Source organism: Mobula hypostoma, chromosome 1 (genome assembly GCF_963921235.1).
Source record: "Mobula hypostoma chromosome 1, sMobHyp1.1, whole genome shotgun sequence".
Taxonomy (NCBI): domain Eukaryota; kingdom Metazoa; phylum Chordata; class Chondrichthyes; order Myliobatiformes; family Myliobatidae; genus Mobula; species Mobula hypostoma.
In genome coordinates this window covers 141017169-141034029 of record NC_086097.1, presented here as the reverse complement: position 1 = coordinate 141034029, position 16861 = coordinate 141017169, and the positions used below count along the sequence as shown (strand labels likewise).

Below are 16861 nucleotides of genomic sequence, written 5' to 3'. Positions count from 1 at the left end.
GCCGGAAGACTCCAGCCTCCTGCTTCACCTCTAACCTGAAGACTCCAGCCTCCTGCCGAGCCTCAAGCTTGAAGACTCTAGCCTCCTGCCTAACCTCAAGCCTCACGAGTCCAACAGCCTGCATAGCCTCCAGCCTGGAGTACTGCCACGTGCCTAGCCTCGTCTCAAGTCTCAAGTCGCCAGCCTCCTGCCTAGCCTCTAGCCAGAAGAATACAGCCTCCTGCCTAGCCTCATGCCTGATTTCTCCATCCTCCTGCCTAGCCTCAAGCTTGAAGAATCCAGCCTCCTGCCTAACCTCTAACCTGAAGACTCAGGCCCCCTGCCTAGTCTCAAGTCTGAAGACTCCAGCCTCCTGCCGATCCTCAAGCCTGAAGACTCCAGCCTCCTGCCTAGCCTCTAGCCTGAAGACTCCAGCCTCCTGCCTAGCCTCTAGCCTGAAGACTCCAGCCTTCAGCCTAGCTTCACGTCTGACGAATCCAGCCTCCTGCCAAGCCTCTAGACTGATTTCTCCACCCTCCTGCCGAGCCTCAAACCTGAATACTCCAGCCTCCTGCCTAACCTCTAACCTGAAGACTCAGGCCCCCTGCCTAGTCTCAAGCCTGAAGACTCCAGCCTCCTGCCTAGCCTCTAGCCTGAAGACTCCAGCCTCCTGCCTAGCCTCTAACCTGAAGACTCCAGCCTCCTGCCAAGCTTCAAGCCTGAAGTCAGCAGCCTCGAACCTAGCCTCTAGCCTGAAGACTCCAGCCTCCTGCCTAACCTCTAACCTGAAGACTCAGGCCCCCTGCCTAGTCTCAAGCCTGAAGACTCCAGCCTCCTGCCTAGCCTCTAGCCTGAAGACTCCAGCCTCCTGCCTAGCCTCTAACCTGAAGACTCCAGCCTGCTGCCTAGCCTCAAGCCTGAAGACTCCAGCATCCAGCCTAGTCTCAAGCCTGAAGACTCCAGGCTCCTGCCGAACTTGAAGCCTGAAGATTCCAGCCTGCTGCCTAGTCTCAAGCCTGAAAACTCCAGCCCCCTGCGTAGCCTCACGCCTGAAGACTCCAGCCTCCTGCCTAGCCTCAAGCTTGAATAATCCAGCCTCCTGCCTAACCTCAAGTCTGAAGACTCCAGCCTCCTGCCCAGCCTCTAGCCTGAAGAATACAGCCTCCTGCCTAGCCTCAAGCCTGACTACTCCACCCTCCTGCCTAGCTACAAGCCTGAAGTCATCAGCCATGAACCTAGCCCCTAGCCTGAAGACACCAGCCTCCTGCCTGTCCTCAAGCCTGATGACTCCGGCCTCCTGCCTAGGCTCACGCCTGAAGACTCCAGCCTCCTGCCTAGCGTGAAGATTGAATACTCCATCCTCCTGCCTTGTCTCAGGCCTGAAGTTTTCAGCCTCCTGCCTAGCCTCAAGCCTGAAGATTCCAGCCTCCTGCCAAGCCTCAAGCCTGAAGTCAGCAGCCTCGAACCTAGCCTCTAGCCTGAAGACTCCAGCCTCCTGCCTAGCCTCAGGCCTGTAGACTCCAGCCTCCTCCCTCGCCTCAAGCTTGAAGAATACAGCTTTCAGCCGAGCCTCACGTCTGACGAATCCAGCCTCCTGCCAAGCCTCAGCCTCAATCCTGACGACTCCATCCTCCTGCCTAGCCACGAGCCTGAAGGCTCAAACCTCCTGCTTATCCTCAAGCCTGAAGACTCCAGCCTCCTGCCTAGCCTCAAGCTTGAAGACTCAAGCCTTCTGCCTAACCTCAAGTCTGAAGATTCCAGCCTCCTGCCTAGCCTCAAGCCTGAAGAGTCCAGACTCCTGCCTAGCCTCAAGCCTGAACACTCCAGATTCCTGCCCAGCCTGATGCCTGAAGACACTAGCCTCCTGCCTAGCCTCAAGCCTGAAGACTCCAGCCTCCTGTTTAGCCTCAAACCTGAAGACTCCAGCCTCCTGCCTAGCCTCAAACGTGAAGACTCCAGCCGCCTGCCTAACCTCAAGTCTGAAGACTCCAACATCCTGCCTAGCCTCTAGCCTGAAGACTGCAGCCTTCTGCCTAGCCTCTAGCCTGAAAACTCCAGCCTCCTGCTTAGCCTCTCACCTGAAGACTCCAACCTCCTGCCTAACCTCAAGCTTGAAGACTCCAGCCTCCTGCCTAGTCTGAAGACTCAAGACTCCTGCTTAGCCTCAAGACTGAAGTCTCCATCCTCCTGCCTAGCCTCAAGCTTGAAGATTCCAGCCTCCTGCCTAGCCTGAAACCTGAATAATGCTGCCCGCTGCCTAGCCTGATGCCTGAATACTCCAGACTCCTGCCTAGCCTCAATCCTGACGACTCCACAATCATGCCTAGCATCTAGCCTGAAGACTGCAGCCTCCTGTTTAGCCTCAAACCTGAAGACTCCAGCCTCCTGCCTAGCCTCAAACGTGAAGACTCCAGCCGCCTGCCTAACCTCAAGTCTGAAGACTCCAACATCCTGCCTAGCCTCTAGCCTGAAGACTGCAGCCTTCTGCCTAGCCTCTAGCCTGAAAACTCCAGCCTCCTGCTTAGCCTCTCACCTGAAGACTCCAACCTCCTGCCTAACCTCAAGCTTGAAGACTCCAGCCTCCTGCCTAGTCTGAAGACTCAAGACTCCTGCTTAGCCTCAAGACTGAAGTCTCCATCCTCCTGCCTAGCCTCAAGCTTGAAGATTCCAGCCTCCTGCCTAGCCTGAAACCTGAATAATGCTGCCCGCTGCCTAGCCTGATGCCTGAATACTCCAGACTCCTGCCTAGCCTCAATCCTGACGACTCCACAATCATGCCTAGCATCTAGCCTGAAGACTGCAGCCTCCTGCCTATCCTGTAGCCTGAAGACTGCAGCCACCTGCCTAGCCTCACGCCTGAAGACTCCAGCCTCCTGCCTAGCCTCAAGCTTGAAGACTAAAGCCTCCTGCCTAGCCTCTAGCCTGAAGAGTCCAGACTCCTGCCTAGCATCAGCCTCAATCCTGACGACTCCAGACTCCTGCTTAGTCTCAAGCCTGAAGACTTCAGATTCCTGCCCAGTCTGATGCCTGAAGACACCAGCCTCCTTCCTAGCCGCAAGCCTGAAGACTCCATCCTCCTGCCGAGCCTCAAACCTAAAGACTTCAGCCTCCTGCCTCGTCTCAAGCCTGAAGACTCCAGGCTCCTGCCTAACCTCAAGCCTGAAGACTCCAGCCTCCAGCCTAGCCTCAAGCCTGATGATTCCATCCTCCTGCCTAGCCTCAATCCGTAAGACTCCAGCCTCCTGCCTAGCCACAATCCTGAAGGCTCCAGCCTTCCGCCTAGCCTGAAGCCTGAAGACTCCAACGTCCTGCCTAGCCTCTAGCCTGAAGACTACAGCCTTCTGCCTAGCCTCTAGTCTGAAGACTCCAACCTCCTGCCTAACCTCAAGCTTGAAGACTCCAGCCTCCTGCCTAACCTCTAACCTGAAGACTCAGGCCCCCTGCCTAGTCTCAAGTCTGAAGACTCCAGCCTCCTGCCGATCCTCAAGCCTGAAGACTCCAGCCTCCTGCCTAGCCTCTAGCCTGAAGACTGCAGCCTCCTGCCTAGCCTCTAGCCTGAAGACTCCAGCCTTCAGCCTAGCTTCACGTCTGACGAATCCAGCCTCCTGCCAAGCCTCTAGACTGATTTCTCCACCCTCCTGCCGAGCCTCAAACCTGAAGACTCCAGCCTCCTGCCTAACCTCTAACCTGAAGACTCAGGCCCCCTGCCTAGTCTCAAGCCTGAAGACTCCAGCCTCCTGCCTAGCCTCTAGCCTGAAGACTCCAGCCTCCTGCCTAGCCTCTAACCTGAAGACTCCAGCCTCCTGCCAAGCTTCAAGCCTGAAGTCAGCAGCCTCGAACCTAGCCTCTAGCCTGAAGACTCCAGCCTCCTGCCTAACCTCTAACCTGAAGATTCAGGCCCCCTGCCTAGTCTCAAGCCTGAAGACTCCAGCCTCCTGCCTAGCCTCTAGCCTGAAGACTCCAGCCTCCTGCCTAGCCTCTAACCTGAAGACTCCAGCCTGCTGCCTAGCCTCAAGCCTGAAGACTCCAGCATCCAGCCTAGTCTCAAGCCTGAAGACTCCAGGCTCCTGCCGAACTTGAAGCCTGAAGATTCCCGCCTGCTGCCTAGTCTCAAGCCTGAAAACTCCAGCCCCCTGCGTAGCCTCACGCCTGAAGACTCCAGCCTCCTGCCTAGCCTCAAGCTTGAATAATCCAGCCTCCTGCCTAACCTCAAGTCTGAAGACTCCAGCCTCCTGCCTAGCCTCTAGCCTGAAGAATACAGCCTCCTGCCTAGCCTCAAGCCTGACTACTCCACCCTCCTGCCTAGCTACAAGCCTGAAGTCATCAGCCATGAACCTAGCCCCTAGCCTGAAGACACCAGCCTCCTGCCTGTCCTCAAGCCTGATGACTCCGGCCTCCTGCCTAGGCTCACGCCTGAAGACTCCAGCCTCCTGCCTAGCGTGAAGATTGAATACTCCATCCTCCTGCCTTGTCTCAGGCCTGAAGTTTTCAGCCTCCTGCCTAGCCTCAAGCCTGAAGATTCCAGCCTCCTGCCAAGCCTCAAGCCTGAAGTCAGCAGCCTCGAACCTAGCCTCTAGCCTGAAGACTCCAGCCTCCTGCCTAGCCTCAGGCCTGTAGACTCCAGCCTCCTCCCTCGCCTCAAGCTTGAAGAATACAGCTTTCAGCCGAGCCTCACGTCTGACGAATCCAGCCTCCTGCCAAGCCTCAGCCTCAATCCTGACGACTCCATCCTCCTGCCTAGCCACGAGCCTGAAGGCTCAAACCTCCTGCTTATCCTCAAGCCTGAAGACTCCAGCCTCCTGCCTAGCCTCAAGCTTGAAGACTCAAGCCTTCTGCCTAACCTCAAGTCTGAAGATTCCAGCCTCCTGCCTAGCCTCAAGCCTGAAGAGTCCAGTCTCCTGCCTAGCCTCAAGCCTGAACACTCCAGATTCCTGCCCAGCCTGATGCCTGAAGACACTAGCCTCCTGCCTAGCCTCAAGCCTGAAGACTCCAGCCTCCTGTTTAGCCTCAAACCTGAAGACTCCAGCCTCCTGCCTAGCCTCAAACGTGAAGACTCCAGCCGCCTGCCTAACCTCAAGTCTGAAGACTCCAACATCCTGCCTAGCCTCTAGCCTGAAGACTGCAGCCTTCTGCCTAGCCTCTAGCCTGAAAACTCCAGCCTCCTGCTTAGCCTCTCACCTGAAGACTCCAACCTCCTGCCTAACCTCAAGCTTGAAGACTCCAGCCTCCTGCCTAGTCTGAAGACTCAAGACTCCTGCTTAGCCTCAAGACTGAAGTCTCCATCCTCCTGCCTAGCCTCACGCCTGAAGACTCCAGCCTCCTGCCTAGCCTCAAGCTTGAAGGTTCCAGCCTCCTGCCTAGCCTGAAACCTGAATAATGCTGCCCGCTGCCTAGCCTGATGCCTGAATACTCCAGACTCCTGCCTAGCCTCAATCCTGACGACTCCACAATCATGCCTAGCATCTAGCCTGAAGACTGCAGCCTCCTGCCTATCCTGTAGCCTGAAGACTGCAGCCACCTGCCTAGCCTCACGCCTGAAGACTCCAGCCTCCTGCCTAGCCTCAAGCTTGAAGACTAAAGCCTCCTGCCTAGCCTCTAGCATGAAGAGTCCAGACTCCTGCCTAGCATCAGCCTCAATCCTGACGACTCCAGACTCCTGCTTAGTCTCAAGCCTGAAGACTTCAGATTCCTGCCCAGTCTGATGCCTGAAGACACCAGCCTCCTTCCTAGCCGCAAGCCTGAAGACTCCATCCTCCTGCCGAGCCTCAAACCTAAAGACTTCAGCCTCCTGCCTCGTCTCAAGCCTGAAGACTCCAGGCTCCTGCCTAACCTCAAGCCTGAAGACTCCAGCCTCCAGCCTAGCCTCAAGCCTGATGATTCCATCCTCCTGCCTAGCCTCAATCCGTAAGACTCCAGCCTCCTGCCTAGCCACAATCCTGAAGGCTCCAGCCTTCCGCCTAGCCTGAAGCCTGAAGACTCCAACGTCCTGCCTAGCCTCTAGCCTGAAGACTACAGCCTTCTGCCTAGCCTCTAGTCTGAAGACTCCAACCTCCTGCCTAACCTCAAGCTTGAAGACTCCAGCCTCCTGCCTAGTCTGAAGACTCAAGACTCCTGCTTAGCCTCAAGACTGAAGTCTCCATCCTCCTGCCTGTCCTCACGGCTGAAGACTCCAGCCTCCTGCCTAGCCTCAAGCTTGAAGACTCCAGCTTCGTGCCTATCCTGATGCCTGAAGACACCAGCCTCGTGCTTAGCCTCTAACCTGAAGATTCCAGCCTCCTGCCTAGCCTGAAACCTGAATAATCCAGCCAGCTGCCTAGCCTGAAGCCTGAATACTCCAGACTCCTGCCTAGCCTCAATCCTGACGACTCCACAATCATGCCTAGCATCTAGCCTGAAGACTGCAGCCTCCTGCCTATCCTCTAGCCTGAAGACTGCAGCCTCCTGCCTAGCCTCACGCCTGAAGACTGCAGCCTCCTGCCTATCCTCTAGCCTGACTACTCCACCCTCCTGCCTAGCTACAAGCCTGAAGTCATCAGCCATGAACCTAGCCCCTAGCCTGAAGACACCAGCCTCCTGCCTGTCCTCAAGCCTGATGACTCCGGCCTCCTGCCTAGGCTCACGCCTGAAGACTCCAGCCTCCTGCCTAGCGTGAAGATTGAATACTCCATCCTCCTGCCTTGTCTCAGGCCTGAAGTTTTCAGCCTCCTGCCTAGCCTCAAGCCTGAAGATTCCAGCCTCCTGCCAAGCCTCAAGCCTGAAGTCAGCAGCCTCGAACCTAGCCTCTAGCCTGAAGACTCCAGCCTCCTGCCTAGCCTCAGGCCTGTAGACTCCAGCCTCCTCCCTCGCCTCAAGCTTGAAGAATACAGCTTTCAGCCGAGCCTCACGTCTGACGAATCCAGCCTCCTGCCAAGCCTCAGCCTCAATCCTGACGACTCCATCCTCCTGCCTAGCCACGAGCCTGAAGGCTCACTCCTCCTGCCTATCCTCAAGCCTGAAGACTCCAGCCTCCTGCCTAGCCTCAAGCTTGAAGACTCAAGCCTTCTGCCTAACCTCAAGTCTGAAGATTCCAGCCTCCTGCCTAGCCTCAAGCCTGAAGAGTCCAGTCTCCTGCCTAGCCTCAAGCCTGAACACTCCAGATTCCTGCCCAGCCTGATGCCTGAAGACACTAGCCTCCTGCCTAGCCTCAAGCCTGAAGACTCCAGCCTCCTGTTTAGCCTCAAACCTGAAGACTCCAGCCTCCTGCCTAGCCTCAAACGTGAAGACTCCAGCCGCCTGCCTAACCTCAAGTCTGAAGACTCCAACATCCTGCCTAGCCTCTAGCCTGAAGACTGCAGCCTTCTGCCTAGCCTCTAGCCTGAAAACTCCAGCCTCCTGCTTAGCCTCTCACCTGAAGACTCCAACCTCCTGCCTAACCTCAAGCTTGAAGACTCCAGCCTCCTGCCTAGTCTGAAGACTCAAGACTCCTGCTTAGCCTCAAGACTGAAGTCTCCATCCTCCTGCCTAGCCTCACGCCTGAAGACTCCAGCCTCCTGCCTAGCCTCAAGCTTGAAGATTCCAGCCTCCTGCCTAGCCTGAAACCTGAATAATGCTGCCCGCTGCCTAGCCTGATGCCTGAATACTCCAGACTCCTGCCTAGCCTCAATCCTGACGACTCCACAATCATGCCTAGCCTCTAGCCTGAAGAGTCCAGACTCCTGCCTAGCATCAGCCTCAATCCTGACGACTCCAGACTCCTGCTTAGTCTCAAGCCTGAAGACTTCAGATTCCTGCCCAGTCTGATGCCTGAAGACACCAGCCTCCTTCCTAGCCGCAAGCCTGAAGACTCCATCCTCCTGCCGAGCCTCAAACCTAAAGACTTCAGCCTCCTGCCTCGTCTCAAGCCTGAAGACTCCAGGCTCCTGCCTAACCTCAAGCCTGAAGACTCCAGCCTCCAGCCTAGCCTCAAGCCTGATGATTCCATCCTCCTGCCTAGCCTCAATCCGTAAGACTCCAGCCTCCTGCCTAGCCACAATCCTGAAGGCTCCAGCCTTCCGCCTAGCCTGAAGCCTGAAGACTCCAACGTCCTGCCTAGCCTCTAGCCTGAAGACTACAGCCTTCTGCCTAGCCTCTAGTCTGAAGACTCCAACCTCCTGCCTAACCTCAAGCTTGAAGACTCCAGCCTCCTGCCTAACCTCTAACCTGAAGACTCAGGCCCCCTGCCTAGTCTCAAGTCTGAAGACTCCAGCCTCCTGCCGATCCTCAAGCCTGAAGACTCCAGCCTCCTGCCTAGCCTCTAGCCTGAAGACTGCAGCCTCCTGCCTAGCCTCTAGCCTGAAGACTCCAGCCTTCAGCCTAGCTTCACGTCTGACGAATCCAGCCTCCTGCCAAGCCTCTAGACTGATTTCTCCACCCTCCTGCCGAGCCTCAAACCTGAAGACTCCAGCCTCCTGCCTAACCTCTAACCTGAAGACTCAGGCCCCCTGCCTAGTCTCAAGCCTGAAGACTCCAGCCTCCTGCCTAGCCTCTAGCCTGAAGACTCCAGCCTCCTGCCTAGCCTCTAACCTGAAGACTCCAGCCTCCTGCCAAGCTTCAAGCCTGAAGTCAGCAGCCTCGAACCTAGCCTCTAGCCTGAAGACTCCAGCCTCCTGCCTAACCTCTAACCTGAAGATTCAGGCCCCCTGCCTAGTCTCAAGCCTGAAGACTCCAGCCTCCTGCCTAGCCTCTAGCCTGAAGACTCCAGCCTCCTGCCTAGCCTCTAACCTGAAGACTCCAGCCTGCTGCCTAGCCTCAAGCCTGAAGACTCCAGCATCCAGCCTAGTCTCAAGCCTGAAGACTCCAGGCTCCTGCCGAACTTGAAGCCTGAAGATTCCAGCCTGCTGCCTAGTCTCAAGCCTGAAAACTCCAGCCCCCTGCGTAGCCTCACGCCTGAAGACTCCAGCCTCCTGCCTAGCCTCAAGCTTGAATAATCCAGCCTCCTGCCTAACCTCAAGTCTGAAGACTCCAGCCTCCTGCCTAGCCTCTAGCCTGAAGAATACAGCCTCCTGCCTAGCCTCAAGCCTGACTACTCCACCCTCCTGCCTAGCTACAAGCCTGAAGTCATCAGCCATGAACCTAGCCCCTAGCCTGAAGACACCAGCCTCCTGCCTGTCCTCAAGCCTGATGACTCCGGCCTCCTGCCTAGGCTCACGCCTGAAGACTCCAGCCTCCTGCCTAGCGTGAAGATTGAATACTCCATCCTCCTGCCTTGTCTCAGGCCTGAAGTTTTCAGCCTCCTGCCTAGCCTCAAGCCTGAAGATTCCAGCCTCCTGCCAAGCCTCAAGCCTGAAGTCAGCAGCCTCGAACCTAGCCTCTAGCCTGAAGACTCCAGCCTCCTGCCTAGCCTCAGGCCTGTAGACTCCAGCCTCCTCCCTCGCCTCAAGCTTGAAGAATACAGCTTTCAGCCGAGCCTCACGTCTGACGAATCCAGCCTCCTGCCAAGCCTCAGCCTCAATCCTGACGACTCCATCCTCCTGCCTAGCCACGAGCCTGAAGGCTCAAACCTCCTGCTTATCCTCAAGCCTGAAGACTCCAGCCTCCTGCCTAGCCTCAAGCTTGAAGACTCAAGCCTTCTGCCTAACCTCAAGTCTGAAGATTCCAGCCTCCTGCCTAGCCTCAAGCCTGAAGAGTCCAGTCTCCTGCCTAGCCTCAAGCCTGAACACTCCAGATTCCTGCCCAGCCTGATGCCTGAAGACACTAGCCTCCTGCCTAGCCTCAAGCCTGAAGACTCCAGCCTCCTGTTTAGCCTCAAACCTGAAGACTCCAGCCTCCTGCCTAGCCTCAAACGTGAAGACTCCAGCCGCCTGCCTAACCTCAAGTCTGAAGACTCCAACATCCTGCCTAGCCTCTAGCCTGAAGACTGCAGCCTTCTGCCTAGCCTCTAGCCTGAAAACTCCAGCCTCCTGCTTAGCCTCTCACCTGAAGACTCCAACCTCCTGCCTAACCTCAAGCTTGAAGACTCCAGCCTCCTGCCTAGTCTGAAGACTCAAGACTCCTGCTTAGCCTCAAGACTGAAGTCTCCATCCTCCTGCCTAGCCTCACGCCTGAAGACTCCAGCCTCCTGCCTAGCCTCAAGCTTGAAGACTCCAGCTTCGTGCCTATCCTGATGCCTGAAGACACCAGCCTCGTGCTTAGCCTCTAGCCTGAAGATTCCAGCCTCCTGTCTAGCCTGAAACCTGAATAATGCTGCCCGCTGCCAAGCCTGATGCCTGAATACTCCAGACTCCTGCCTAGCCTCAATCCTGACGACTCCACAATCATGCCTAGCATCTAGCCTGAAGACTGCAGCCTCCTGCCTATCCTGTAGCCTGAAGACTGCAGCCACCTGCCTAGCCTCACGCCTGAAGACTCCAGCCTCCTGCCTAGCCTCAAGCTTGAAGACTAAAGCCTCCTGCCTAGCCTCTAGCCTGAAGAGTCCAGACTCCTGCCTAGCATCAGCCTCAATCCTGACGACTCCAGACTCCTGCTTAGTCTCAAGCCTGAAGACTTCAGATTCCTGCCCAGTCTGATGCCTGAAGACACCAGCCTCCTTCCTAGCCGCAAGCCTGAAGACTCCATCCTCCTGCCGAGCCTCAAACCTAAAGACTTCAGCCTCCTGCCTCGTCTCAAGCCTGAAGACTCCAGGCTCCTGCCTAACCTCAAGCCTGAAGACTCCAGCCTCCAGCCTAGCCTCAAGCCTGATGATTCCATCCTCCTGCCTAGCCTCAATCCGTAAGACTCCAGCCTCCTGCCTAGCCACAATCCTGAAGGCTCCAGCCTTCCGCCTAGCCTGAAGCCTGAAGACTCCAACGTCCTGCCTAGCCTCTAGCCTGAAGACTACAGCCTTCTGCCTAGCCTCTAGTCTGAAGACTCCAACCTCCTGCCTAACCTCAAGCTTGAAGACTCCAGCCTCCTGCCTAGTCTGAAGACTCAAGACTCCTGCTTAGCCTCAAGACTGAAGTCTCCATCCTCCTGCCTGTCCTCACGGCTGAAGACTCCAGCCTCCTGCCTAGCCTCAAGCTTGAAGACTCCAGCTTCGTGCCTATCCTGATGCCTGAAGACACCAGCCTCGTGCTTAGCCTCTAACCTGAAGATTCCAGCCTCCTGCCTAGCCTGAAACCTGAATAATCCAGCCAGCTGCCTAGCCTGAAGCCTGAATACTCCAGACTCCTGCCTAGCCTCAATCCTGACGACTCCACAATCATGCCTAGCATCTAGCCTGAAGACTGCAGCCTCCTGCCTATCCTCTAGCCTGAAGACTGCAGCCTCCTGCCTAGCCTCACGCCTGAAGACTCCAGCCTCCTGCCTAGCCTCAAGCTTGAAGACTCAAGCCTCCTGCCTAGCCTCTAGCCTGAAGAGTCCAGACTCCTGCCTAGCATCAGCCTCAATCCTGTCGACTCCTGCCTCCTGCTGAGTCTCAAGCCTGAAGACTTCAGATTCCTGCCCAGTCTGATGCCTGAAGACACCAGCCTCCTCCTAGCCGCAAGCCTGAAGACTCTAGCCTCCTGCCTAGCCTCAAGCCTGAAGACTGCAGCCTCCTGCCTAGCCTCACGCCTGAAGACTCCAGCCTCCTGCCTAGCCTCAAGCTTGAAGACTCAAGCCTCCTGCCTAGACTCTAGCCTGAAGAGTCCAGACTCCTGCCTAGCATCAGCCTCAATCCTGTCGACTCCTGCCTCCTGCTTAGTCTCAAGCCTGAAGACTTCAGATTCCTGCCCAGTCTGATGCCTGAAGACACCAGCCTCCTCCTAGCCGCAAGCCTGAAGACTCTAGCCTCCTGCCTAGCCTCAAGCCTGAAGACTCTACCCTCCTGCCTAGCCTCTAGCCTGAAGAATACAGCCTCCTGCCTAGCCACAAACCTGAAGTCTCCGGTCTCCTGCCTAGCCTCAAGCCTGAAGACTCCAGCCTCCTGCCTAGCCTCAATCCTGACGACTCCAACATCATGCCTAGCATCTAGCCTGAAGACTGCAGCCTCTTGCCTTGCCTCTAGCCTGAAGACTGCAGACTACTGCCTAGCCTCAAGCCTGAAGACTCCAGTCTCCTGCCCAGCCTCAGCCTCAATCCTGACGACTCCATCCTCCTGCCTAGCCTCGAGCCTGAAGGCTCAAACCTCCTGCTTAGCCTCAAGCCTGAACACTCCAGATTCCTGCCCAGCCTGATGCCTGAAGACACTAGCCTCCTGCCTAGCCTCAAGCCTGAAGACTCCAGCCTCCTGCTGAGCCTCACGCCTGAAGACTCCAGCCTCCAGCCTAGCTTCTAGCCTGAAGACTCCAGCCTCCTGCCTAGCTTCAGGCCTGAAGACTCCAACATCCTGCCTAGCCTCTAGCCTGAAGACAACATCCTTCTGCCTAGCCTCTAGCCTGAAAATTCCAGCCTCCTGCTTAGCCTCTAGCCTGAAGACTCCAACCTCCTGCCTAAACTCAAGCTTGAAGACCCCAGCCTCCTGCCTATTCTGAAGACTCAAGACTCCTGCTTAGCCTCAAGACTGAAGACTCCATCCTCGTGCTGCCTGCCGGCCAAGCCTCATCCTTGCCTAGTTCTGTGGTCCGAGCCAGAGGCAAGACCCAGGTACTGGGTCCTTGTACAGTCCCGGCTCGGATTCCAAGCCCGGGCTCCTAGCTCTCTTGTCCAGTCGTGTTCCGGGTACCCGGTTTTCGTGTACATGTCGTTGGCCTCACCCTGAATCTTAGTTCTGTCCCTAGTACTTCACTGTCTGTGTCTTGCACTTGGGTCCGCTCCTAGCCACCTCCTTACGACACCTGTCGTGTGAAATCAAAATTGGACTTTCACCTTTCTCGGCCTTTAACTCGATGGCCAGTCCTATCTTTTTCTAAAATCAGATAAAAACGGATAGTCAGTGATCGCAGAGTGCCACCCCACCCCCGCCCCACCAACCGTCACCTGCTCTGCCCAATTTTCCACCTGGAGATTAAATTTTTTCCTCGTTTTTTATTTATTGCGATATAGCCAGGAATAGGCCCTTCCGGCACTTCGAGCAATCCCCGATTTAATCCTTTGATAATCACGGGATAATTTATAATGACCGATTAACGTACGTACTGGTATGTCTTTGAAATTTGGGAGGAAACTGGAGCACCCGGAAGAACGGGGAGAAGTAGAAACTCCTTACAGGCCGGCGGGAATTAAATCCAGTGCTAATTATGACGCTACTACTTTTTGGTGAGGTAATCTACATATAATTTGAGAAAATTGTCATGGACACATTTAACTATGGCGTACCATAAATGATATGTGACTCGCAGCAGTGGTTATAGCTGCCTTAATCTTTCTTGGTGGTAGACTGTGAGTTTGAGAGGAGCTGTCAGAGGAACCTGAATAAATAACTATAGTGCATTAAGTAGCCTAGATGTATTACAGATATATCAGCGTAGCTAGTAACAAGAATGAATCTTCAGAACAGTTGGTTGCTGCTAGTGCAAGGAATTGCTTTGTTTTGGAGTGTATTGAGCTTGTTTAATGTTGTGTGAGACAGACTCATGCACCTAAACGGGAAGAACGTCATTAACAGATAATGGAAAGGCTTTGAAATGCCAGGAAGTGTGTTGTTTGACCCAGAATACCCAGCTACATTTAAATGTCAAAGTTCAAAGTAAAACTTATTTCAGAGCCACCACCTACAACCCTGAGATCCCTTTTTTCTGCGGGCATACGTGTTATACCAGTGTTTCTGTGGCTGGTCCGGTTGTATTTCCAGTCATTCAATATCAAGGATAGTTAATTGGAAACACTTGCTGGAGATTGTCATTGTCTGTACACTTGTGACAAGGTAGTAAATTTATTAATGAAGCAACTGAAAATGTAGAGGTCTAGGAAAAGACTTCCAACCTCCCACCTTTCAGCGCTTTAATACTCCAGCCCTTGGGGTTTTCTCCACTTAATGTCCACTGACTTGAGTTTTTGTCAGAGCTACTGGGACTACAGTAAACCAAGTACTGTCCTGTTATCAAAAGCAGTCTCTCTCACCTCATCCCTAGAGTACAGTTCTTTGGTCCCTGTTTTGTGTTGTAAGTAGCCAGATTGGATTTGCCTGGCTTTATATTAACAGAACGTCACGAGGGAATTTTATTTCTTTATTTAGTGATACAGTGTAGATTAAGCCCTTCCGGACTTCAGGTCACGCCGCCCCAGTAACCCCCGACAACCTCGATGAACCCTAACCTAATCACGAACAATTTACGATGATCAGTTAACCTACTCCGTACGTCTTTAGATAGTGAGAGGAAACCGGAGTACCCGGCGAAAACCCATGCATTGCACGGGGAGGAACTGCAGAGACTCCTTACAGGCAGTGCCAGAACTGAACTCCAAACTCCGAACCCCTGAGTTGTAATAGCGTCGTGCTAACCGCTAAGTTCTTGGGGCACGTAGTTTCCCATCTAATGGGTCAATGTTGTAACTGTGCGAAAGCAACTTGACTAAAAACAAAGCCTGTTCTTCACCGCAGGTGTTCATTACAGCAGTCAAATATTGTCTTGTCTCTAAGCGTTTGCTGAATCCAGTTCTCTCGATTATTCGTTAATACCACGTGAAAAAATTCAAAACCGCATTCCTATGCAACCTGTATGATGCCCATGACAGTGCTGCAAGTTCCTACAATGTTCGTGCTGAGTGCACTCCAGCACGCATCCCGGGGCAAGTTGGTCCAGATTTTCTGCAATATGCAATCATCTTACTCCGGTGCCATATGAGGAAGTGTCTGGTCAACTTACATTACTTACAGTCAAGCACTAGGTTCCTCTATCACAATGCCTGTGTACCTCATACCTGACAGATACAGTTAGCATCAGAGTGGTGTAACAGTGAGTGTCCTCCACTTTGACATCAGATCGAATATTTCTTCGTCTAAGGACAAACCGTCGAGGATCCATTTTCTTGATTGCCGCCTACCATCAACCATTGGCTGATGGCTTCTCTGGAAGAATTGCCAAGAGTATCAAGAGCACAAAAAGTACTCTCGGTGAGGGCCTTCCATGTTATAGAAAAGAGTGCAATATGGCATAATATAGGCCCTCCGGTCCATAATGTTGTGGTGACCCTTTAACATATGATAAATAAATCTGAAACTGAATCGGAAATTTTGTGCAATCTGCACCGAGTGAAGTGGCAGATGTCTGCCTGTCTGTCTGTTGCAGGAAGTTCTCGTTCGTGAGGAGAGGGTTCGGGGATTGAAAAATCTGTGGTTAACGCTCAGCGCTCCACGCCGGAAGATCACCGACTATATGCTTATCCCTGCCGCACCTCCGGCCAGGCCACGCAGCCTATTTCGGTTGACAGACCCCTTACCTTAGCTTCCATAGGGGAGAGTCCCAGGAATGGGCAACGCCATGGTTGCAACCTTGTCCCTAAAGCTGAATTCTTTCATTCTTTCTAATGGAATTGGGTAGACGTCAAGACCGGCTGCTTCTATCCCTGCCTCTTGTGCAGTCTCCAACTCCTGCCCGGCAGATATGGGTAAGCGCAAGTCTAGCTGGAGGCAGGGGTCGGTGGGTGGGGGTCGCTGCAGCCTCCGGATCGGCGGTTCCGTTTGACTGGCTACTCGTCGAGCTTTTTGTGCGGAGTTTCCTTTCTATTACATACTGTGTAAACCCAGTAGGCGCAGTAATAGGTGGCAGCGCTTTCAGCGTTAACTTCGATTGTGAGCTGGACAACGGAATTTGTAATCTTTACGGCGTTGAAGGATTTCCCGAATCCCGAATCCCGCGTTACACCATCTCCATAGTACAGTATCCTTTGGGGAGGCTTGCCGGGTTTCTGTTGGTACCAGTGAAGGGCTGGTACCAGTGAAGGGCTGCTGACGGAGAGTCCATTCATTTGACAAAAAATTCGCGCCCTTGTCCCAATAGGTGCGGTAATCGATGCTTTGGGCTGCGTCAGGGTCTGAGCCACACTTCTACCTGCAAAAAGAGCAGAAACGGTAAAAGAATCCGCGCGGCGGGAAGGAGCGATAAAAGTTGAAGAGGTGTTGGTAACGCACAGCTGAAAAGCAGCACCACGAACCAGGGACCCTGCCACATGCTTGTTGCGCCGGGTCAGTGTTTGGAATCTGAGAGGAACCGCAGTTTATCAGCTTTTGTTGTCGGGGCTGAACCCGCCTCAGTTGCTACCCCGAACCGTGTCCAAATCACTTCTTTACAGTAGACTGGTAGCGCCGCCTTTCTTAGGGGGCGGGTGTCAGGGGGTGGGGCACGCCCCGGTTGATTTCTTCCTTTCAGCAATAGGAGAAGGTTACTTGAATGCCCGTCAACGCACTCGGCCCCTCGGCCGTATTTGCACAATTTATTCCGAATATAGCAAGACAGGCAATATTAGTGGAGTGATGCAGATTTAAAATTTACGATGTCGAAATTTCAGAAATATATCTACCATACTCTATCCTCTGGTGTTTCCTAATCTCGTTCCACCTCCTCGACCCTCACTGTCAGCAAGATCCTCCTATCTCTTGTGATACCTCTCAATGTGAACCCCTCAACTTTCTCATTTGCGTGGTCATTGACGAGCATCGTTTATGTCAACATTTGTTTGTTCAGCTCTGCGCCCTGTTGGTGAATCAGAATGAGAATCAAGCTTATTACCACTGACGTAAGTCGCGAAATAAGTTGCTTTGCGACAGTAGTACGGTGCAAGACAGAAACATTCATATCAGTTCGTTGTCTCTCTCTCTCTCTCTCTCTCTCTCTCTCTCTGTCTCTCTCTCTCTCTCTCTCTGTCTCTCTCTCTCTCTCTCTCTCTCATCTATCCATCCCATAAGATCATGATGGTTCCTTTCAGTCAGTTAGTGGGGTTTATACCCCACTCAGAAAGGAACAGCGTGTGCGTGAATGGATTTTAGGTGAGTAGGGTATTGCACAGGTCCAGACCCACCCTCTCGACA

At 54.1% G+C, this 16861-nt stretch overlaps 1 gene segment (V, D, J or C); it reads right to left on the bottom strand.

Annotated features, from left to right (window-relative positions):
- Nucleotides 1-12667: 12667 nt before the first annotated feature.
- Nucleotides 12668-16011, bottom strand: LOC134345249 (Ig kappa chain V-VI region NQ5-61.1.2-like). The segment is given in 3 exon segments: nt 12668-12799; nt 15568-15884; nt 15965-16011. Coding segments are annotated over 3 exon segments (489 nt in total).
- Nucleotides 16012-16861: the final 850 nt, after the last annotated feature.